This window comes from Hemitrygon akajei, chromosome 4 (genome assembly GCF_048418815.1).
Source record: "Hemitrygon akajei chromosome 4, sHemAka1.3, whole genome shotgun sequence".
NCBI classification, from domain to species: Eukaryota; Metazoa; Chordata; class Chondrichthyes; order Myliobatiformes; family Dasyatidae; genus Hemitrygon; species Hemitrygon akajei.
In genome coordinates this window covers 180,443,270-180,468,837 of record NC_133127.1, presented here as the reverse complement: position 1 = coordinate 180,468,837, position 25,568 = coordinate 180,443,270, and the positions used below count along the sequence as shown (strand labels likewise).

General features: G+C 41.6%; 1 protein-coding gene across 1 annotated transcript in view; it reads left to right on the top strand.

Moving 5' to 3' along the window:
* The window catches only part of oca2 (oculocutaneous albinism II), a 509,488-nt gene that overhangs the window by 83,047 nt on the left and 400,873 nt on the right, over positions 1-25,568 (top strand). The window contains exon 3 of the mRNA XM_073041884.1: positions 20,790-20,903. Coding sequence (XP_072897985.1) covers positions 20,790-20,903 — 114 coding nt within the window. The remainder of the gene's footprint in view (positions 1-20,789; positions 20,904-25,568) is intronic.

The following is a 25,568-nucleotide window of genomic DNA, read 5'->3' as shown; positions in this document are numbered from 1 at the left end:
CACAAGAGTTTCTGCAGATGTTGGAAGTCTTGAGTTCCTCCAGAATTTTACGTGTTTTGCTTAGGAAATGATTAAGTTTTGGGAAAGATCTCCTGTCTACTAGCTTACAGAATTCAGGACTGGACTGATTTAAGTGCAGGTTAAAAAATGCTTTGAAAAAGGATGACTTTGCAATGAGAAGGCATTCCATAAACACTTAAGACCCTAAGAGATATGTCACAGGTACAAATGGCAGTGTCAAAAGCTTTTAGATGATCCAGAAAGGGGAAGTAAGTGGAAGATATTGTGTTTTCAAAAGAGATCTCAGGAACGAGAAGCTCTATTTCAAAAGGAAATCAAAGCAGAGTGAAAACAGAGGCAGAAAATGGAGAAACTTAAGAGCAATGAAAGCATCAGCTCTGCTTGAGTTCATGGCATCCAACTACCATATCTGATGTTTATTTGTAACCTCTGTCAAAGTTGATAAGATTTATCAACTTATGTTTGTCAACATATCAACTATGTCAACATATGTCAACATATCAACTATGTCAACATATGTCAACATATCAACTATGTTATGTTTTATATTAAGCTGATGTTTAAAATATGTATTATAGTTCAATGTTCAGAGTTTTATTATCAGAGTATGTATAAATTATACAACCTTGAGATTCTTCTGCTTAGCATGCAGCCACAAAACAAAAAAACTGAAAGAACACAATTTGAAAAAAGACCAACACCCAACGCGCAGAGAGAGAGAGGAAAAAAGATCAGATCAAACCATGCAAACAATAAACAATAAAGCAAGCATCGGCATTCATAACGAAACTGAGTCCATAAACCCAAAGCCCGGAGTAGCCGGACTGAGCCCATAATCTCAGTCCATCGCACAGAGACAAATCGCTGTGAAGTTTGCAGCCACTAAGTCCACAGCAGCTGGGGCATGACACAACATCAGTGTCGAAGACAGTGGAGTTAATACGTTGTGGGACAGAACCAACTTGACCCTCACCTATGGTCCCAACACCTTGCCTTTTCATTCCATCTGACCTGACGTTTAAATTGTCCAGGCACCAGGCCGACCCCTGAACTCAGGCCCAAGCCCCAGCACTGCCACATCCTTAGCTCTGGGTCTTTTCAGGTCAGCTATAACATCATAATCTTCTTTGAGGATCATCACCTTGTCCTGGTGGAGAGGCATGTGAGGTCCTGGGATCTGGAGTTTAGCCATTTGGTGTTTAGTTCTGGTAGGGTCATCCATGGTGGTGAGGTCAAGGGGAGGTTCCAGACAAAGCACAACCCAACCAAGACACCAGCGGTGGAGTTGTCAGGAGATGATCACACATCACAATGGCATTGAGGGCTACAGAAGTGAAAGGTTCCCAGTCATCTGGACCCTGACCCCAATCTGTGAAGGCCATGTGGTGTCTGCCCGTCATGCACAGGCATTCTCTTTTGAGAAAATCCACCCTGACATCCCAGATTAAATCCTGTGGCAGTACCTGAAGACCCATCAATAGACAATCTGAATTTGCTGGTAAAATCTTTGATGGAGATGAGAGGGTGTACTGTAGCAAGATATACCAGCTTGTTGAGTGGTGTCACAGCAACAACCTTGCACTCAATGTCAGTAAGACCAAAGAGCTGATTGTGGACTTCAGGAAGGGTAAGATGAGGGAACACATACCAATCCTCAAAGAGGGACCAGAGGTGGAGAGAATAAGCAATTTCAGGTTCTTGGTTGTCAAGATCTCTGAGGATCTAACCTGGTCCCGACAAAACGATGCAGCTATAAAGAAGGCAAGACAGTGGCTATATTTCATTAGGAGTTTGAAGAGATTTGCATTGTCACCTAAAATATTTGAAAACTTCTGTACATGTATCATGGACAGCATTCTGACTGCATCGCTGTCTGGTATGGGGAGGACTACTGCACAGGGCCGTATGGTTGTAAAATTAGTCAGCTCAATCTTGGGTACAAGCCTCTGTAGTATCCACGACATCTTCAAGGAGCAGTGCTTCAAAAAGATGGCGTCCATTATAAAGGATTCCTCCCCCCCACCCATCACCCAAAGCATGCCCTCTTCTCATTGTTACCATCAGGTAGGAGGTACAGAAGCCTGAAGGCACACACTCAGTGACTCAGGAACAGCTTCTTTCCTTCTGCCAACCGATTCCTAAAGGGACAATGAACCCATAAACACTACCTCGCTTTTTTATAATAGATATTATTTCTGCTTTTGCACTATTATTAATCTATTCAATATACATGTATATACTTATTGTAAAATAAAAAACACAAAATGCTGGCAGAACTCAGCAGGCCAGACAGCATCTATGGGAGGAGGTAATAACGACATTTCAGGCCGAAACTCTTCATCAGGAGTGAAGTAACATGGGATGGTCGAGGGGGGATAAGAAGTGGGGGGAGGGATGAAGTAGAGAGCTGGGAAGTGATAGGCTGCAGGGAAATGGGCTAGGGGGAAGGTGGAGAATTATGGGAAATAAAAGAGAAAGAAAGGTAGGGCTGGAGGGAGATTGTAGTGAGGGGGGGAAAGAGAGAGAAAGAGAACCAGACTAAAATTATAGATAGGGATGGGGTAAGGGGGGGACAGGGGTATCAACGGAGGTCAGTGAGTTGGATGTTCATGCCGGCAGGAAGGAGGCTACCTAGGTGGGAGATAAGGTATTGCTCCATCGACCTGCATGTGGCCTCATCTTTCTACCGTCAAGATGAGGCCACACGCAGGTCGATGGAGCAATACCTTATCTCCCGCCTAGGTAGCCTCCTTCCTGCCGGCATGAACATCCAACTCACTGACCTCCGTTGATACCCCTGCCCCCCGACCCTTACCCCCATCCCTATCTATTATTTTAGTCTGGTTCTCTTTCTCTCTCTTTTTCCCCCCCTCACTATAATCTCCCCCCAGCCCTACCTTTCTTTCTCTTTTATTTCCCATAATTCTCCACCTTCCCCCTAGCCCATTTCCCTCCAGCCTATCACTTTCCAGCTCTCTACTTTATCCCTCCCCCCACTTCTTATCCCCCCTCGACCATCCCATGTTACTTCACTCCTGATGAAGGGTTTCGGCCCAAAACGTCGTTATTACCTCCTCCCATAGAAGCTGTCTGGTCTGCTGAGTTCTGCCAGCATTTTGTGTTTTTTATTTTATTTATTTCCAGCATCTGCAGATTCACTCGTGTTGCCTATATACTTACTGTAATTGATTTACTTGGTTATTTATTTATTTCTATATATCATGTATTGCATTGGACTGCTGCTGCTAAGTCAGATTTCACGACATATGCCGGTCGGTGATGATAAACCCGATTCTGATTCTGACAATCCCTTAGGAGAACATCACACTCAACTTGAATGATCGCACTACTAACACTATAAGACAGAGTAATGCATTCTTGAATCAGTGCTGAAATTTGGCTGAGATCAAATTCAATTGTACAGTCTCCTATGGCAACACCAATTCCAATAATGCCCATTTTAGGTTATCTCAGTTATGAAGACAGTTTGTTGAGGTAAATTAACAGAACAGAATGTCCCGACCACTTGTGTAGTAGCTGTATAAGGAGCTGAATTATGAATAGCTGGAGTGTATACTTCAGAAACATCATACGTGCTTCATGGTGAAGTGTTTTGTAATCAAATATAGTGAGAGACTGAGTGAATTTATGTTTGATTACAATTATAACTGGGTATATACATCACTATAAACAATTCACACACACACACACACACACACACACACACACACACACACACACACACACACACACACACACACACACACACACACACACACACACACACACACACACACACACACACACACACATACACACACACACACACACACACACACATATATATATTTAACTGATTATTCAGTATTATTTGTAGATAGTTGATGTTTATTACCCATACAAAGATTGTAAACAGTACAATGTATACACGGCATGCGTAAGTGTATCTGTACGGTCTCCCAGTCCTCCTGGTTTTGGGGGTTCAGCTCAGGGCTAACAACCCTGACTGGTAAAACAAATCTGCTGCAGAAAAAGCAATGAAGAATCCTTCTGCATCTGAGTGTGACCGTATCCCTAAAGTCTCCAGCCGAAACTTGCAAGATTGACAGTAGGTAAAACTGAGACAAAGCTACTGACATGATGAAGGAAGCCCTGAACACTGCCAGAGATGGAGGGCTTTCAGCTGTGGAACAGGCAGTAAGTAAGTAAGAATCGAGAAGAATTGAGTGCATCATGTATTAAACACAAGATGCCTCAGGAACTAAGCAGGTTAGGCAGCATCTATGGAGATGTGTGTGCTGCTCTGGATCTGCAGCACCTGCAGATCCTCTTGTGTCTATGGATCATGACTCTGTAGTAGCAGCTGACCCAGAAAATGAAAACTCTGCGCTTTCAAAAGAGTCTGCAGGAAAGAGTAAAGGTCTGCATCAAAATAATCTTCAATAAAGGATGTTTTCTTTGTAGCCTCACCTCTGTTATTTGCCTTATTGAGCAGCAATACCAAAGGGAGTATACCAAAAGACATTTTCCTCAATTCATTCTTAAACGGTTGACACATTTTCCCGAGACTGCCCCTCGTTCCAGATTTTTCAGCCTGAGGCAAAACCTTCTCAGCATGTACCAGAAACAGAATCAGGTTTAATATCACTGACATATGTAATGAAATTTGTTGTTACGTGGCAGCACTACAATGCAAGACAAAAAATATTACAAGTTACAATAAGAAATAAATAGTACAAAATGGGAATAGTGAGGGTCTGTTCATGCATTCATGGACTGTTCAAAAATCCGACGGTGGAGGGGAAGAAAGTGCTCCTAAAACATTGAGTGTGCATCTTCAGGCTCTTGGACCTCCTCCCTGATGGTAGTAATGAAAAGAGGGCATTCCCAGATAGTGAGGGTCCTTATTTATGGATGGCACCTTCTTGAGTCTCCAGTTTTTGGAGATTTCCTCGGTGGTGGGACATCTTGTTCCATTGATGGCGCAATGAGACAGCAGCCCTTTTCTTACCCTATTTTCTCTCCTGCCCATTACACCACTGTTGGTTAGGGCAGCAGTGAAGCTTCTCCATCTCTGGTAGTGTTCAGTAGCTTGGTTTCATTGCAGTTTCCGTAACAACTTTGTTTTACCAGTCAGGTTTGTTAGCCCTGAGCTGAACCCATGAGCCTAGAGGACCAGTGGACCACTTTTAGTCTGGCCTCTACCCTTTGATCTGTTTGGCATGGGTGACCCTACCAAGAGCCAAAGCATAAAGCCCTGATTCCAGCCAATATAGCTCTTTGAGTCACTGAGGCACACAAACCTCCAAACCTTATGACAAGGTTGTGGTCCTCTTGGGAGATTAGCCTACATATTTCATGGAAATTATCTTTCTTTCTTCTAAACTCTAGCATGGAGAGGTCATTCTTTTCCAATCTCAACATTGAACTACAAACTCTTCCCATGAATAGATTTTGTGAGTATTTTCTATACTGACTTCAGCTTTTGTTACAGTGGCTGTTTATTAGAGAAAGAGAAATGTTATCTGACCTTTTCATCTCAGTTGCAATTAAATCGTAGTACTTTTGAGGTCTTAAATACAATTTCTTCCATTAATGTCTTGGCTGTACTTCAAAAGTGCCCATCTGTAGCATTTGCTGAGATCACAATTTTTTTTTCTTAGAAGTGCAAGCTCTTTCTTTATTAACATGAAAATAGATTACTGTCTAGGATGAAGACAGATACTAAACAGTAAACAAGGTTTATATGCAATTTTGCCTCATTGCTAAAGACTATCACTCGATTCATTGTGTTGGAATGCTTCTCACAGGGGAGCGAGCTTTTTATGCCAGTATTAAAATTTCAATTTATTCTACACTTCTGGGAACCACTGAACTATATAAAGAAATTGCTTGTGTTTGCCAGAGTCCCACTGGATGTGGTGAAGAGTGCACTCTGCATCTCTTGTTGGTGATTATTCCCAGCACCGTGGCTTTCAATTTGCAGAAGGCCAGATCTTTGGATGTGAAGATGGCGGAGTGTTGATTATAAGCCTCCGGTGTCCTTTGTTGTTCTTAATTATTGGTGTGTGTCTGCTGATGTTCAAAGCAATTCAGGATATAAAAGAATTAACTAAGGGGAGGAGAGCAGGATGAAGTAACTGTAATTTACTGGTGTGCCTATCATGGTGGTACTGGTAGAGAAATATCTGGAAAGAAAATTAGGAATTAATTAACCAGGGATGACTGCTCATTGAGTCAGGGACTGAGATTGCAGATATCTTCCAATTAATTTGACTCCCAGAATCCAGTTTTCTGAGTTTGTTTTGATCAATAGTCTATTCAGGGTCACAGCTCTTTGCAATAACGGCTTGTTAATGAGAGTGGTCAGAGGAGAATACCCAGACTGGTTCAAGTGCCAGCAAGACATGTAACCATGTGTTACAACAGTGGTGTGCAAAAGAGCATCTCTAAATGAATGACTTGTTGAACCTTGAACTGGATGAGCAACAGCAGCAGAAGACCATGAATATACTGTACACTCAATGGCCACTTTTTTATAGTCAGAAGGTACCTAATAAAGTCACCAGTGAGTGCATATTATGACTAACCAGGAATTAATTCCTATATCATGATTTTTGCTTAATACAACTTTCTAAGTGCTCCTCCTCTGTCCTCTCACCTGCCAGAAAACCTCGTTTGTTGTGAGTAGATCAGTGTTCACCATTTAGTCCTTGAAGCCTGTCCCATCACTCAATGATTTCTAGATGTAATGTTTGCTTGCTTTTGTTAACTTTAATAGCCAAGCCCAGTGAAAATCTATCAAGCTCAATTTTGATTCATTAGGCCTCCTTTTGCTGAGCAGATTTGTTTATCTTTATTCTTGATGATCTGATTTAGAGTTTCCAGGTCACCATTACAGAACTTAAAAGTGCTTTCAGTTGTTGCTTTCATGTACATTAGAGCTAATGCTTTGAATGTACTCCCCTTGCTAGAGAACTAGATTGCGCAAGTGCATCTTTTAAATGATAACTGACAAAGAGCAGGACAGAATAGGAATCTGCCAGTTTGTAATCTACTGCTGAAAGGTTTGAATTGGTAGTATTGACTCTTCTTATTTTAATCCTCATACCTGCTGCTTGACCATCTGAGTGCTTTCAGCATTTTTAGTTTTTGTTTTAGATAAAAAGGCTCTGGATAATACATTTTATTTCGTTCCTCATCTTAAAGCTTGACACATTTAATAAATTTACATTGAATTGGCTGCAGTCATGATTAAGGAGCTATCGAGACCTTGAAGGTAAATTTCTTCACCCCATGGTCAAATTGATGACTGCTTTTTGTAGATTTGCATCTTCAGAAAGAGAATGCAAATTGTCTGGGTCTCTTGAAGGCAGGTAATTTATTCATGTGCATGATGGAGTTCATTTGGGCCATGCCATCTTGTTACAGCTACCATTGGATAGGAGGTAGAAACATAGAAAACATACAGCACTATACAGACCCTTCGGCCCACAGAGCTGTGCCAAACATGTCCCTACCTTAGAGCTACCTAGGCTTTACCCATAGCCCTCTATTTTTCTAAGCTCCATGTAGCCATCCAGGAGTCTCTTAAAAGACCCTATTGTTTCTGCCTCCACCACCCCCGCTGGCAGCCCATTCCACACACTCACCATTCTCTGCGTAAAAAACGTACCCCAGTCACCTCGTCTGTACCTACTCCCAAGCACCGTAAAACTATGCCCTCTCATGCTAGCCATTTCAGCACTGGGGAAAAGCCTCTGACTATCCACACGATCAATGTCTCTCATTATCTTGTACACCTCTATCAGGTCACCTCTCATCCTCCGTCGCTCCAAGGAGAAAAGGCCGAGTTCACTCAATCTATTCTCATAAGGCATGCTCCCCAATCCAGGCAACATTGTTGTAAATCTCCTCTGCACCCTTTCTATGGTTTCCACATCCTTCCTGTAGTGAGGCGACCAGAACTGAGCACAGTACTCCAAGTGGGTCTGACCAAGGTCCTATATAGCTGCAACATTACTTCTTGACTCTTACACTCAATCCCACGGTTGATGAAGGCCAATGCACAGTATGCCTTCTTAACCACAGAGTCAACCTGTGCAGCAGCTTTGAGAATCCTATGGACTCAGATCCCAAGATCCCTCTGATCCTCCACACTGCCAAGAGTCTTACCATTAATGCTATATTCTGCCATCGTATTTGACCTACCAAAATGAATCACTTCACACTTATCTGGGTTGAACACCATCTGCCACTTCTCAGCCCAGTTTTGCATCCTATCAATGTCCCGTTGTAACCTCTGACAGCCCTCCACACTACCCACAACACCCCCAACCTTTATGTCATCAGCAAATTTACTAACCCATCCCTCCACTTCCTCATCCAGGTCATTTATAAAAATCACAAACAGTAGGGGTGACAGAACAGATCCCTGAGGCACACCACTGGTCACGGGCCTCCATGTAGAATATGACCCATCTACAAACACTCTTTGCCTTCTGTGGGCAAGCCAGTTCTGGATCCACAAAGCAATGTCCCTTTGGATCCCATGCCTCCTTACTTTCTCAATAAGCCTTGCATGAAGTACCTTATCAAATACCTTGCTAAAATCCATATACACTACATCTATGGCTCTACCTTCATCAATGTGTTTAGTCACATTCTCAAAAAATTCAATCAGGCTCGTAATGCATGACCTGCCTTTGACAAAACCATGCTGACTATTCCTAATGGCATTATGCTTCTCCAAATGTTCATAAATCCTGCCTCTCGGGATCTTCTCCATCAACTTGCCAACCACTGAAGTAAGATTCACTGGCCTATAAATTCTTGGGCTATCCCTACTCCCTTTCTTGAATAAGGGAACAATATCCGCAACCCTCCAATCCTCCGGAACCTCTCCCATTCTCACTGATGATGCAAAGATCATTGCCAGAGGCTCAGCAATCTCCTCCCTCGCTTCCCACAGTAGCCTGAGCTACATCCTGTCTGATCCCGGTGACTTATCCAACTTGATGCTTTCCAAAAGCTCCAGCACATTCTCTTCCTTAATATCTACATGCTCAAGCTTTTCAGTCCACTGCTAGTCAGCCCTGCAATCGCCAAGATCCTTTTCCATAGTCAATACTGAAGCAAAGTATTCATTAAGTACCTCCGCTATTTCCTCCAGTTCCATACATATTTTGCCTCTGTCACACATGATTGGTCATATTCTCTCATGTCTTATCCTCTTGGTTTTCACATATTGTAGAATGCCTTGGGGTTTTCCTTAATCCTGTCTGCCAAGACCTTCTCATGGCCCCTTCTGGCTCTCTTAATTTCATTCTTAAGCTCTGTCCTGCTAGCTTTATAATCTTCTAGATTCCTATCATTACCTAGTTTTTTGAACCTATCGCAAGCTCTTCTTTTTTTCTTGACTAGATTTACAACAGCCTTTGTACACCACAGATCTTGTACCCTACCATCCTTTCCATGTCTCATTGGAACATACCTACTCAGAACCCCACGCAAATACCCCCTGAACATTTGCCACATTTCTTCCATATGTTTCCCTGAGAACATCTGTTTCCAGTTTATGCTTCCAAGTTCCTGACTGATCACCTCATATTTCCCTTTACTCCAATTAATTTTTTTCCTAACTTTTCCATTCCTATCCTCTCCAATGCTATGGTAAAGGAGATAGAATTGTGATCACTATCTCCAAAATGCTCTCCCACTGAGAGACCTGACACCTGGCCAGGTTCATTTCCCAATACCAGATCAAGTACAACCTCTCCTCTTGTAGGCTTATCTACATCTTGTGTCAAGAAACCTTCCTGAACATACCTAATAAATTCTACCCCATCTAAACCTCTCACTCTAGGGAGATGCCAATCTGTGTTTGGGAAATTAAAATCTCCCACCACAACAACCCTGTTATTATTACTCCTTTCCAGAATCTGTCTCTCTATCTGCTCCTCAATGTCCCTACTACTATTGGGTGGTCTATAAAAAACACCCAGTAGAGTTATTGACCCCTTCCTGTTCCTAACCTCCACCTACAGAGACTCCATAGACAACCCCTCCATGATCTCCTCCTTTTCTGCAGCCGTGACACTATCACTGATCAACAGTGCCACTGCCCACCTCATTTGCCTCCCTCCCAAATCCTTTCTAGAACATCTAATGCTTATTTGGGACTGAAATGGAAGGGGAATCCTCCCTGACCTGCTGAGTTCCTCCAGCATTTTGTGTGTGTTGCTTTGGATTTCCATCATCTGCAGAATTTCTCATGTTTATGATTAACAACCCTACTCTGACCATTAGACAGAACCACCTGATGATGTCTGGATGCTTTGATGCACTGAGTTACTGCCACATGAATGGCTGATTAGATATTTGCATTAACGAGCAGGTGTACTGTTGTACCTTGTAAAGTGGCCACTGAGTGCATGTTAACATGTGAACACTCTAAGGTATTTAAGAGTATATATTCACCACTGATGCTTACAGACATTCTCACTTGAGATCTAGACTCAATGAGCCTTTTTAAGAACTCTTTCTCTTCAGATTTGACTCATTCTCTCTACATTTTATCCAGTATGTTGGATGTTAGCCTGCACCAAGCTCCACAACTGGAGAAAGAGTCTTCCAATAAAGTTTGAACAGATTTTGTGTCATACTTTTAGTTTGTCACAATCTCAGTCAGTATCTAACTTTCACCATGAACCTGGCTGCTCAAATCCCTTGTTTAGCAGCACTACATCAATGAATTGGTCCTTGTACTTAAAGTGCAAGGCTATAGCCTACTGGATGAAAAGGGGTAAAAGGCTTATGAATGATTATTACTGCTTTGTTCCAACACCACTTATCACAGGGACATAACACTTTTCTTTGTTAAGTGGTCATTATTGCTAATTGCTTTGCACCATTTTTGAAAATGCCTGGCTGTTCAGTTAAATAATGCCAGTGCACAGCTACTTTGTGATATTCTGAAGGTGCTTGAATCTGCCATTAGACACAACTTAGGAAAAAGCTGTCACCTGGGTTGCAGGAAAGCTTAATGGTCATTGCTAATTTTGTGAGTGAGGCTGGCCTTTATCTCTAATCTTTCTTTGTGTTTTCTCATTCAGATGGCAATAAAGGAAAGTTGAAACAACTGTAAAATGCAAAGTCTTAGAAGAATTCCCACTGAGCAGTACAAATAAAAAATAATTGGGATGGTGTTTAGGAAGATGCAATTTAAAAAGTCGATCTTGATGTTTCTGGAAGTTTATGTAACTTGTTTCCATAGTTTGTGTTGTCTGTAGACACCCATAGAACAGTGGAAATTTGCTTGCTCAGATTAGTTGCTGTTTTCCTACACTACACATTGGAAGTGGTGGTCACCCATTGTGTCCATGAATAACAGAAAACATGAGCAGGGGAGTTTTGAAAAGTGGAAAAGCTGTTGCACTGGCGCAGTTCCACTTTCTTGACCTCAGGAGTCCAGGTCCAGTGGTATGAACAAGAGTCACAAACTCGAGTCTTCCCTGGGTGCGGTGGATGACCATGTCATCTTCTGTGTCTGATCATGCTCTTTGCTCTCCGCCGAATGTTGCAGTACCAGCCTCCTGGCCTTTGGATCTCACTGTAGGTCTCATCTGTCCAGTCCACTGGAGCTGACTTCGCATGCTAGGACAGGGATATCCCTATCATACTGGGGTATGAGGCTGCTGACTACCCTCACCTGTCGAAGCGGTGTACCGCGGTGTGGTCACTGTCACATGCAAACAGCTACTTAGAGCCACAGGTGTCACGATATGCGCTGACAATGTTGGGACCAGCTGTGGAGGAAAGACAGACTCCCACGTAGAGACGGCAACCAGAGTTTATTCATAAGAATTCCACCAGAACATTGGTGGCTTGGCCGAGTGACACTATGAGTCATAACATTCTCAAAACTAGGATCCCGCGATTAGTGCTAATTGACTGTTTGTATAAATAATACAAGTAACAGAATCCCCAAGCCTATCAAAATAAGCTTAACAAGCTTATACAGAAAGCACCAGGAGACCACATTACGAAGAGCAAGTCGCTCAAGAAAAAACACAGGGAACACTAAATAGTTAATTGCTCTCATTAAACAACAATTAACCAACCCAGGTGCTCTAAAAACCCGGAGCCCAACGCTGTCTGGCACCCTGCACAGGCCCGAAGAGATCAGTACGACAGGTGAGAGCTGTGTGTCCAGTGGTGACCCAAGGTGACTGAGCTGCCCTGGAATGGACGTGACAAGCCCCTTCACCAGAGGTGCTGCTCCTCCCTGGGCAACCCATACATCCCCCATCGGTAGCACTTTATTAGCATTACAATATTTCATAGAACACAAAAAAGTGTAGCACAAGCACCTGGCCGTTCAATTCATGATTCCTGTGCCAAGTTAAACTAATCCACAGCAGTAATATGCTTCCATTCCATGTGTCTATCTAAAAGTCTCCTAAACAACTCTGCCTTATTAACTTCCATGACCACCCCAGCAGCCTGTTCCAAGCTCCTACCACTCTGTGTAAGAAAACAAAAAACTTGCCCTACACATCCCCTTTAAAGTTTCAAAGCTCAAAGTAAATTTATTATCAAAATACATATGTCACCATATACTACCCTGAGATTAATTTTCTTGTGGGCATTCACAGTAGAACAGAGAATTACAATGGAATCATTGAAAAGAAACTGCACACAAACAAAGACTGACAAGCAACCAATGTATAAAGGAAGCCAAGCTGTGCAAACAACAGATAAAAATAAAACACTGAGAACGTGAGTTGTGGAGTCATTGGAAGTGAGTCCATATCCATAGGTTGTGGAATCTGTTCAGAGGTGGTGTGAGTGAAGTTACCACACCAATTCAGGAGCCTGCTGGTTGAAAGGTAATAGCAGTTCCTGAACCTGGTGGTGTAGGTCCAAAGCTTTCTGTATCTCTTTCCCGATGGATGCATGTCCTGGATATTGGATCCTTAACGATGGTTGCTGCTTTGTTATGGCCGTGCTCCTTGTGACTATGCTTAATGGTGCGGAGGGCTTTTCCTGTGAAGGACTGGGTTGTGTATATGACTTTTTGTAGGCTTTCCATTCATGGGCATTGGCGATTCCAATTATTCCATGCTATGATGCAACCCATCAGTACACTCTCCACTGTGCATCTGTAGAGATCTGTTAAAGTTTTAGATGACATGTCCAATCTGCAGAAACATCTGAGACAGTAGCTTGCCCTCTCACCTTTAAGCTATGCCCTCTAGTATGTGATATTTCTTCCTGGGAAAAAAACATTCAAACTATCTGCGCTCTCATAATTTTATATACTTCTATTAGGTCTCCTCTGAGCCTCTGACACTCCAGAAAAATAACCCAAGCTTATCCAACCCTTCAGGAAGCCTTCATGTATACCTCCTCTCAGGTCTCTGCAGATAAAAGGGAAAGGACACTTTAGACTTCCTTTTGTGATCTGTTTAACGGGTTCACTCAGCAGCAGTTCAATAGGTTTCAATAGATACATTTAATCTCAGAGGAATGTATACAATATACATCCTGAAAATCTTTTTCTTTGCAAACATCCATGAAAACAGAGGAGTGCCCTAAAGAATGACTGACAGTTAAATGTTGGAACCCCAAAGCCCCCCCCAGCTCCTCCCTCCCATGCATAAACAGCAACAAAGTGATAACACCCCTCCCCCACCAGCAAAAACCCATCAAATTCAACAAGTCAAGACTGTGGCTGACCCCAGCACAAATATAATGAGGTCGCACAATAGGTGTCGGTAAGGTTATTAATGCTTCTGTTACTGAAACTAATAAAACCATTACATTAGAAGCCTGGATGATGCAATGATTGATGTACCCACCTTTATCATTTCGTCTGAAACTTGATTTCCAGTTAACTGGTCTATAATTTCCTCCTTTCTTAAAGAGGGATGTTATATTTGTGGTTTTCCAGTCATCTGGGATCCTCCCTGATATCAGCCTTTCTTGAAAGGTCACTGCCAATGCTTTCACGATCTTTTCAGCTACCTACTTCTTTCAGAACCCTGGGGTATAGTCCATCTAGTCCAGGTGGTTTATCTACGTTCAGTCCTTTCAGCTTTCCCCCATACCTTCTCCTCATCTCTGCCCCATGACTGCCCTGATGTTCTGGCATGTTACTTGTGTCTTCCGCTGTGACGACTGACACTTGGTACCCATTCAGTTCCTATGCCATTTCATCATTCCCCAGTCTCCAGCATTATTTTCCAGCAGTTCAAGGTTCACTTTTGGCTCTCTCGTGCCCTTTACTGCATTTTTTACAATCTTCTTTTACTAATTTACTGTCATATTTCTTGTTCTCCCCCATTATTGGTTTTTAGTTCATGGCTCAAAGTAAAATTACTTTCAAAGTACATATTGGTCACCATGCCCGGAGATTCATTTTCTTGTGGGCATTCACCGTAAATACAAAGAAGCATCGTGGAATCAGTGAAAGTCTGCACTCAACAAGATGGACAAACAACTAATGTGGAAAAGACAAAAATTATATAAATACAAAAAGAAAAAAAAGGTTGTTGCCCTGTTTGTTTTTAAAGGCTGCCCACTAATCTTTGCCATATCCATGTTTTTATTTACTTAGCACAATAACAGGACCTTCCTGCCCAGTGAGCCCACACACCCAATTACACCCATGTGAACAAATAACCTAATAGTCAGTTGGTCTTTGCAAAATAGAGCTCTTGGAGAAAACCCACGTGGTCACGGCAAGAACGTACAAGCACCTTATAGACAGCAACAGAATTGAACCCAGGATGCTAGTGCTGTAACAGTAATATACTAACTGCCACACTACCATGTCGCCTTTTCAAAAGGGAAGCATATATTGTATGAACAAGAAAAAAAAATCTGGTGCTAGCAATCTATGCAACATACACAAAGTGCTGGAGGAACTCAGCAGTCCAGGCAGCATCTATGCAAAAGGGTCCAGTCGATGTTTTAGGCCAAGACCAGTCCTGCTGAAGGGTCTTGGCCTGAAATGTCGACTGGTTACTGGTAACCGTATCCCCCACATTTAGTTTAAAGCTCAACCTACACCCCAAGTTATGTGATTGAGCAGGACTCTGGTCCCAGCGTGATTCAGATAGAGCTGTCCTATTGGAGCAACTTCATCCTTACCTTCCAATGTTGTTGTTTAGTGCCATTGAATCGTTGTCGACTCATTGCAACCCTATTGATCGTTGCCCTAAATGAGATTCAATCCTCAGACAGGCGGCTCATCGTTGATAACGTTGCATTCATAGCAGTTCCTACTGTGTCCATCCCTCTGATTGCGGCCTTCCTCTCTTCCATTGTCCCTCCACCTTGCCAAGCAAGATATCCTTTTCCAGAGAGCTGTTTCTTTGCATAAGGTGCCCAAAGTACGATAGGCAGAATCTTGTCATTTGAGCCTCCAGAGAGAGACTTGGTTGATCTCGTTGAGGACCAGTTCATTTGTTCTGTGGGAGGTCCACAAGATGTGTAGTAGTTTTCTCCAGCACCACAGTTCAAAGGTGTCAATATACTTCCTATACTTCTTTACTGTCCAACTTTTGCAACCATATAATGTCATTGAGAACACTATCGCCTGTACAAGTTGAAATAGATTCCTGTTCCCAAGGATCTTCTCTAAATCCTTCATGACTGCTCACTGCTTCAGTGTTAATCATTGATCCAAGTAAACTGTCTAATAGTTCAATTTCCTCTCACTCGAGATTGAAAGTGGTTGTGCTGCCAGTAGTCGTAATCTTAAATCTTCTTCAGGTTAAGGTGCAGACCCACCCTGAGGCTGTGATAGCCATTGCTTCAGGTCTTCTTTGTTTTCAGCCAGTATTGTTGTGTCATCAGCACAATGAAGGTTATTGATAATTCTGCTGCCAATTCTCCTTGTATACTCTTGCTTCTGTGAAGATTTATTCAGCATACAAATTAAGCAGACAGTGGGAGATAATACAGCCTTATCGTACCCCTTTACGGACGCTGAATCATTCTGTTTTTCCTTGCTCTGTTCAAACTTCTGCTTCTTGATTGATATAAAGATTGCGCATAAGGATTCTGTTCTCGTACAGCCAGATTGTGTTCTGGTACAGCCACATGTCTTAATGTGATCCCTAGTTTGTCATGATCGACACAGCCGCAGGCTTTGCTGTAGTCAATAAAGCACATACAGATGTCTTTCTGCTATTCTTTTTTCTTCCTCAAGAATCCATATCGCATCTGCAATGATGTCTCTTGTTTCCCTCCCTTTCCTGAAAACTGTTTGTACTTCAGGAAGCTCCTGCTCTAAATAAGGTTAAAGTCTTTTCTGAGCGATCTTTAGTAAAATCTTGCTAGTGTGAGGAAAGAGGGTGATTGTATAATAGTTTTCACACTTTGTCGGATCACCTTTCTTTAATACTGGTAAAAACACTGATTTCCTCCGTTCACTTGACCATGACGTTGTCTTCCAGATCAGCCGGCACTGTCGTCTTGTCAGTATTGCAACAGCTGCATCTGATTGCTGTAGTATTTCAACAGGAATTCCGTCAAGGCCAGGTGCTTTGTTCTTCGGTAGTGCCTTTCATGCTGCTTCAACTTCTTCCTTCATCACCGTCAGCTCCTGATTGTAAGAAATAGGATGGCACTCCTGATCCAGTTGATCTTTCTGTTATAATGACTCACAGTATTCCTTCCATCGTTGTTTGATCTTCTCAGCATGGTACCTTGTGCATCTTCCAGCATTCCCATGTGAGGCTGGAATTTTCCCTTCAGCGCTTGTAGCTATAAGAAAACTGATCTTGCCTTTCCTTTCTTAGTTTCCGTTTCTACTTCTTCACACTTGTGGTAGATTTCTTTTGTCTTGCCTGGTGGCACGTTGGAGTGCTCGAATGAGAACTGTGAATGTTTCCCTGTTTTCCCCTTACCTTTGGCTTCCCTTCTTTCCTGTGCAATGATCAGAGTTTCTTCACTCATCCATTTCAGATTCTTCGGTGTTTTTGCCTCATGCAGAGTTTTTTCACACTTGGTGTACAGCATTCTTCATACTTTCCCACAATCCCTCTGGAGTCCTATCTGTTGTGTTTAGAGCAGTGAAACGATTGTTCAGGCCATCTTTGAATGCTGGTGGAATATTTTGAAGATCATATTTTGGTCCTCCAGTGAAAGGCTTGCACTTTCTCAATTTTACTTTGAGCTTCCATATTAGTAGTTGGTGATATGAGCCAGTCTTTCCTTCTCAATCTTTTTTATTAAGTTTTGAGTAGATAAACATAACAATGATAATGATACAAAGACATCAGGGTTACATTAATAACAGTTAACGTACACAGAAACAGACTCCGAGTAACGTGTAATCTAAGCCTCCCAATCTCTTAGTAACTAAACATGAAAAAGATTCAAAAAAATTTTTTTACAGAGAAAAAAAAGTCCCCCTAAACTAAAAAAACCAAAATAAAAACAAAACAAAAGCTGGGCTGTCGTGTTTCATCGGTTAAAATCATTACTTGTCATTAACTCTGCTCCTCTATACACAAACAAAAAGTTATTGAGAAGGATTCGGAAAAGGTTATATGATTATATGATATAAAAGGTTATATGATTCAGCTTACATCATATGAAAATGTTGAATAAATGGCCTCCAAGTTTCTTCTAATTTAACCGAAGGGTCGATAGCGCCACTCCTAAGTTTTTTCTAAGATTAAACATGTTATAGTTTGGGAAAACTATTGAAATGTAGTAGGGAGATTAGAATCTTTCCATTTAAATAAAATGGATCTTCTGGCTATTACTGTAACAAATGCAATCAAACGGCAAGTTGAAGGGGATAATTGACTAGAGTTCATCACTGGTAATCCAAAAATCGCAGTAATAGGATGAGGTTGTAAATATGAGGCACTGTCAGCTCCAGGTCTTGTTTTTGTCAACATCGTAGAACTTTTGCAACGCTGGCTTCAACAGATATAAACTATTTGGTTTCTGTGTAATCTGTTGGGAGAGGTCGAAGTGTACAGTCTGTGTTTGTGTGGTTGGGAAAAACTTGTTTGAGATGAACAAATTGTTGGTTTTGTAAAAGTTGTCTAAACATTGTCCAGCATCATTTCTGGCACACAGTTCATATTTCCCAACTTCTTGACCATCCTTTCCACTGCCAACTTTTGCACTCCAATCTCCCATAACTATCAGTTTATCTTGTTTGCATGTTCCATCAAGTTCAGTCTGCACTTGTTCACAGAACTGATCTACTTCATCTTCCTCTGCATCAGTTGTTGGTGCACATCCTTGTACGATGGTAATGTTGATAGGTCTTCCTCATAGATGAATTGAGATTAAGCGGTCGCTTGTCTGCATCGTATTTCAATGCAGTTCCAGCCAGTTTCTTCTTGACTACAAATGCAACACCATTCCTTCTGTACTTGCCACTTCCAGCATAGTATATCCAGTATTGATCGGATTGAAAGTGTCCCATGCCAGTCCACTTCAGCTTGCTGATTCCAAGTAGGTCAACTTGCAAGCGCTTCACTTAATCTTTCACTGTCTCCAGCTTTCTCTGATTAATACTGTGTATGTTCCGTGTACCTAAAATCAACATGTCTTCGCAGTCTCTGACACTCATTTTGTGCCCAGGAACATCAGCAATTGAAGATCCCGAAGGCTTTACTCTAACTGTATTATACATCTCTGCCTTACTCTGAAGGGCCATCATCTCTTCCCCAGCAGCTTGTTGAGTTTCATCCAGAACTACATCATATTTTGTTTTTGTTTTACTGTAGTTATCTATAGGGTTTTCGTGGCAGGTTATTGATGTAAATTGCCAGGCCTTTCTTCCACCTGCTGCCCAGGTGGCTGGTTTGTCTTAGTCTGACACCTCAGCTGAGACCTATCCATCATGGCTTGGCAGTAGATGAACTACTGATGGCTTAGCTCTCAGCAGCATTGACGCACACAAGTTCTCGAGGCACGACAAACCGACAAACCATGAAATACTGGTACCAAATTCCTATCTATTCAGACCCACTTCTCCCATGTCAATCTTTGAGCTACTGTAGGTGGTTATCTCTTATCTCTTTAATCTTGTTGATCTGTGCCAATTTTTAGTTGACAAGCCTGAAGAACCTTCCGTTACAACAAACCTATAGTGAATTGGGATCTCCTTGTGTGAAGAACTTTTGGATTGTGCCACCAAGGTGTCCTGCCCAACCCCTTCCCTGGCCACCCAAAGGTTGCACCTGACTTGACAAACTTTAATCCAGTGTGTTTGATTAACACTTTCCCTCAAGTGATAATTGTTGATTTTGCTTCCTCTGTCTCTTTTGCCTCCAGATATCTTATTCTTTTTGGTGTGCAAAAATCAGAAATTCTTATACAAGCACATGCATAGGCTTGTGAAGAATCATTGTTTTGTCAATTCTGAGGCAAACAACAAAGAAGTGGGCAAAAATAGTCATGTGGCTACTATCCACCCAGCAGGTCAGGCAGCATCTATGGAAACTAATAAACTGTTGATGGTTCTGACGGAAACCCTCCTTCAGAACACTTCATGACAAGGAAGATTTGGAAGATGTAATCATCGATAGCATTGTATGAAGGCAGTTCTTCATCTGCACCAATTGTCTGTGCTGATTTTGTTCATTTACAGTCAAAAGAACGTGACACAGATGAATTCAAAGTAATTTATTATCAAAGTACGTATATATTATACATCCTGGAGATTCCTGGAATGAAGGGGTTAATGTATGAGGAGTGTTTGGCAGCTTTGAGCTTGTACTCACTGGAATTTGGAAGAATGTGTGGGGGATCTCATCGAAACCTACCGAATGTAGGGTGGATGTGGAGAGGATGTTTCCCATGGTGGAGGTATCCAGAACTAGAGGGCGCAGCCTCAGAGTTGAGGGGTGATCCTTTGGAACAGAGGTAAGGAGGAATTTTATTTAGCCAGAAAGTGGTGAATCTGTGTAATTCTCTGCCACAGATGGCAGTGGAGGCCAAGTCTATGCATATACTTAAGATGGAAGTTGATTGTTTCCTGATCGGTCAGGGCATCAAAGGATATGGCGAGAAGGCAGGTGTATGGGGTTGAGTGGGATCTAGAATCAGCCATGATGGAATGGTGGAGCGGACCCGATGGGCTGAATGGCCTAATTCTGCTCCTATAGTCTTATGGTCCCCTAACAGGCAGCCAGAAAACAAGAAACCCCCCCCACAAAGAATCCATTAAAATTCCTCTGTTGATAAGCATTAGGAATTAATACACACTTTTGTATTACTGCAGTAGTATTGGTAGTCTTCTAATTTTTTCCGTATTTCATTTAAGTACTTATTTGTTACTCAGTTTGTCTTTTTTTTTATACCTTTTTAACTATTTCCATGAAATTTTGGGTAATTAGGCAGCTGCTTAATTGAGCCAAAATGTACTGGTCCCAGTGTGTCCCAATAACTAGAGTCTACTGTACATGCTGGTATTTATGTATTTAAGTACATTTTATTCCATATCTGTACCTTAACCTCTAAGTTTATTTTGTATCAGTGTTCATTCTTATAATTATTGAATGTTTTTGTTTTTTTTGTATGTTTCACCAATATGCCACAGCAAATTCCTAATATATGTAAATGTATATGGTGAATAAAGTTTATCTTTGATCCATGATTTGAAAGCAAGGAAGTTTCGGAGTAAATATCACATGGTGAAATTTACACTGTACCTCAGTCATTTTGCTTTGGCAGGATATTCTGTACAAATGCATTAACTATGTTCTTTAATCCCTCCTCAATTTTAGGATCCACTCCTATGCTTCGCGGAAATTGGAGTACCAACTCTTCAGCACAGAGTCGAAAGATTGTGAATTCAACGACAGGTCTCCTTTACTGACGGTTGCCTCTCAAGGCAGTGGGTAAGTTGCAAAATCAAATGAAGCTCCTTGGCAGCAAATGCCACATAACCAGTTGGCAGAAGGGCTGGGAGGGAACATGCAGCAAAGAGTGAAGCAAAGTCAAAATTATTGGCTGCATCAGATCTTAATTGGCATCAAGGTCGATGCTGGCTGTTAGCACAACTTTAACACTTGGAAATCTGCAATTGAATTGAGTTCCTGGTTAGAGTTATACAGTATAGAAACAGCCTCTTTGCTCACCACATCGACACTGAACATCATGCCTGTCTATGTTAACTCTTTGTCTATTTTCCTTCATGTCCTTCTCATTCAAGTACCTCTCCAGCTGCCTCTTGAATGTTCTTACTGTTCTTGTCTCCATCACCTTCTTTGGCAGCTCATTCCAGTTACCAGCTATTGTGTGTGTAAATGATCTTCCCCTCAGATCTCCTTTAAACTCCCTCCCTCTCAAGGAAGGCACCCGTGCACACATTCATGTTTACATGATTAATGAGAGCATCAAGTTCCTAGAAGCATCACTGATGGACTGTCCCAATCCAATGATGCAGACACCAATCTGAAGAAAGGTCCTGGCCGGAAGCATCAACTATTCATTTCCATAAACACTGCCTGATTTGCTGTGTTCTTCCAACATTTTGTTTGTGTTGCTCTGGATTTCCAGCCTCTGCAGAATCACTTTCATTGATGGACAAAAAGTCTTACCAATGCCTCTTCTTTCTCAGGAGGCTGAAAAATTCAGCAGGTTCCCATTGACCCTTACCATATTTTATCATTGCATCATAGAAAGCATTCTGTCTGGGTGCATAATGGCTTGGTATGGAAGTGGCTGTACCATGCCAATCTGGGTTTGATTAAATGTGTGTTCTTTTTAAAAAAATTGTTTTTTAATTGCTGAGTCGATTTTTGTCATTTCAAAATATCATCCATTATTTATTTATGATAATTTTAACTACGTATGATTACACATACAACTTTGAAAAACTTTGACAGACAGCAAAGCTGGGTGTATGGATCTGTCATTTGTCAAAGGAGTCTGGCAGACACTGGAAATTGGTCTGACAAGTTGCAGAGGTTATTGTAAGTCTGGACAGCATATTGGATCAGGTACAGCAAATAAACAAGCACTCAGCATTAGGTTAGGTACAAAGGAGCTTTGGTTGGGTAGAGTTTACTAGGAAGCCAGACTCTCCTGTTGTCCACATGTTCCACATTTCCCATTCTCCCAAATTTAATTTTACACTCAAGCAGAGCTCTTGTCTAACCAATCTTATGGAGTCTTTGAAGGAAGTTACAAAGAAAGTTGATGAAAGCAAGACAATGGATGTTGTTTACAAGGCATTTGACAAGGTCCCGCATAACCATACAACCATATAACAATTACAGAACGGAAACAGGCCATCTCGGCCTTTCTAGTCCATGCTGACGCTTACTCTCACCTAGTCCCAGTGGCCCGCACTCTGCGGATAACCCTTCATTCCTTTCCTGTCCATATACCTATCCAATTTTACTTTAAATGACAATACCAAACCTGCCTCTACCACTTCTACTGGAAGCTTGTTCCACACAGCTACTGCTCTCTGAGTAAAGAAATTCCCCCCCGTGCTACCCTTAACCTTTTGCCCCCTAACTCTCAAATCATGTCCTCTTGTTTGAATCTCCCCTACTCTCAATGGAAAAAGCCTATTCACGTCAACTCAATCTATCCCCCTCATTATTTTAATGAGGAGAATGATTAAGAGGTTCAGTTGCTCAGCATTCAAGATGAACTAGTAAATTGGATTGGACATTGGTTTTGTTGGAAAAGCCAGAGTGTGGTAGTAGATGGTTGCCTCTCTAACTGGAGGCCTGTAATTAGAGGAGTGCCACAGGAACTGGTGTTGGGTTCATTGTTGTTTGTCATCTATATCAATGATCTAGGTGATAATATGGTTAACTGGATCAGCAAATTTGTGGAATGCACCAAGATTGAGGGTATAGTGGACAGCAAGGAAGGCTGTCCCGGCTTGCAGTGGGATCAGGATCAGCTGGAAAGACAGACAGACAGACATACTTTATTGATCCCGATTGAAATTGGGCTTCGTTACAGCCGCACCAACCAAGAATAGTGTAGAAATATAGCAATATAAAACCATAAATAATTAAATAATAACAAGTTAATCATGCCAAGTGGAAATAAGTCCAGGACCAGCCTACTGGCTCAGGGTGTCCGACACTTCGAGGGAGGAGTTGTAAAGTTTGATGGCCACAGGTAGGAATGACTTCCTATGACGCTCAGTGTTACATGGGCTGAAAAATGGCAGGTGGAATTTAATGCAGACAAGTGTGAGTTTTGCACTTTGGTAGGGCCAACCAGTGTAGGTCTTATACAGTGAACGGTAGGGCACTAAGGAAGGTGGTAGAACAAAGGGATCTGGGAATATAGATCCATAATTCATTGAAAGTGGCATCACAGATACATAGGGTCATAAAGAAAGCTCTTGGCGCATTGCCTTCATGAATCAAAGTACTGAGTACAGGATTTATGGAATGTTATATTGAAGTTGTATAAGATGTTGGTGAGGCCTTATTTGGAGTATTATGTGCAGTTTGGTCACCGACCTAAAGGAAAAATGTAAATAAGATTGTACGAATACAGGGAAAATTTACAAAGATGTTGCTGGGTCTGGACAACCTCAGTTATAAAGTAAGATTGATTAGGTTAGGAATTTATTCCTTGAAATGTCAAAGATTAAGGGGAGATTTGATAGAGGTATACCAAATTATGAGGGGTATAGAGTGGGTGAATGCATGCCGGCTTTTTCTGCTGAGGTTTAGTAGGACTACAACCAGAGGTCATATGTTAAGGGTGAAAGATTTAAGGGGAAAATTAGGTGAACCTTCTTCACTCAGAGGGTTGTAAGAGTGTGGAATGAGCTACCAGTGCAAGTGGTGCACGTGAGCTTGATATCGATGTTTGAGAGAAGTTTGGAGAGGTACGTGGATGGGAGTGGCCAGTTTAAATGATTTGGTATGGACTAGATGGGCCAAAGGGTGCAAGAGTGCACTGCACTCTTTTGGTAGCTTTTCCACTTTAGCCTGCATTGTTATTGTTTTCCATTACTCCAGCTCAAAACACCGTGTAATGATTTGATCTGTATAATCAGTAATGCAAGACAGGCTTTGCACTGTATGTTGGTGATAATAATAAACCAATACCAATTTTGGCTTTCATAGAGCTGTCTCAAAATTACAGATATATTGAGCATATGGAGATAGAAATGAAAGGCAAATTTATAACCCGACATTTAGTGATTTTAATAATCAGTGGAGGTTTACATTGTTAGGAATACAGGATCCAATGCGTTATTAGAAAAAATTAATATCCTTTTGTAAATAATTGTGGTACTAATTTAAGATATGGGCAAAGACTGTTGTTTATAGGCAGTGTTTCAGAAAGGATAGAAACTGCTTCTCGTGTGCATTGGTCTGATTTTGGGTGTTGCTTAGGAACAGGCAAAAGGCAGGCTGGATCTAATAACTCCTTGAATTGTTTAGCATCGTCTGATACAGTCATCCAGTTAATTCTTTCACCTAATCAGTTTCATCCAGCGCATAAGGTAGCTGTGTGCTGAGTTTATCCAAATATTGTCAATGCAGCCGCTATGATTCTGAAGAAGCATCTGTGAATATGAAAGGTGCAGTGAAATAACATTGGAGGAAAATCATTCAGTCTTTATAGAAATGAATTGATCTTTTTCTTCCTTGTTTCGGGGTGAATGAAGAGTCTTCCTTTCTTCAGTTTTTAAATAGTTCAGCCTTGGATTCAACAATACCTTTGCAGGGTTTGCTGGAGCTGCTTGGGAGGGTTTAAAATAATTTGGCGGGGGATGGGAACCAGAGTGCTAATGCTGAGGTTGAGGTAGTTGGTTTTCAAACAGAAGCAGTGTGCAGTGAGGCTGCTAGCAAGGAGAGGCTGACGATAGGGCAAAATTGCAATGCCCAAGGCGGACAAATCAAAAAGCTGAATATAGGACTGAAGGTGTTATATTTGAATGTATGCACTATACAGAATAAAGTAGATGAACTTGTAGCACAGTTACAGATTGATATGTATGGTGTTGTGGGCATCACTGAATGATGGCTGAAAGAAAATTCTAGATGGGTGCTTAACATCCAAGGACATATGTTGTATTAAAAGGACAGGCAGGGAAGCAGAAGGGGTGGTGTTGCTCTGTTGGTGATAGAAGATGTCAAATCATTCAAAAAATATGACATAGGATTGGAAGATACTGAATCATTGTGGGTAGAGCTAAGGAACTGCAAGAGTGAAAGTACCCTGATGGGAGTTATATAAACAGTAATAAAGAAATGGAATACAAAAGTACAACAGGAGATAGGAAGTGCATGTCAAAGGGCAATGTTATGATAGTCATGGTAGATTTCGATATGCTGCTGGATTGGAAAAATCAGGTTGGTTCTGGATCCCAAGGGGGGAACATCTAGAATGTCTAGAAGATGACTTTTTAGAACAGCTCAGTGGGTAAGCCCACTAGGGGATCAGCTATTCTGGATTTGGTGTTGTGCAATGAACCAGAATTGATTAGGGAGCTTAAGGTAAAGGAACCCTGAGGAGTAAGTGATCATAATATGATAGAATTATCCCTGCAATTTGAGAAGCAGAAGCGA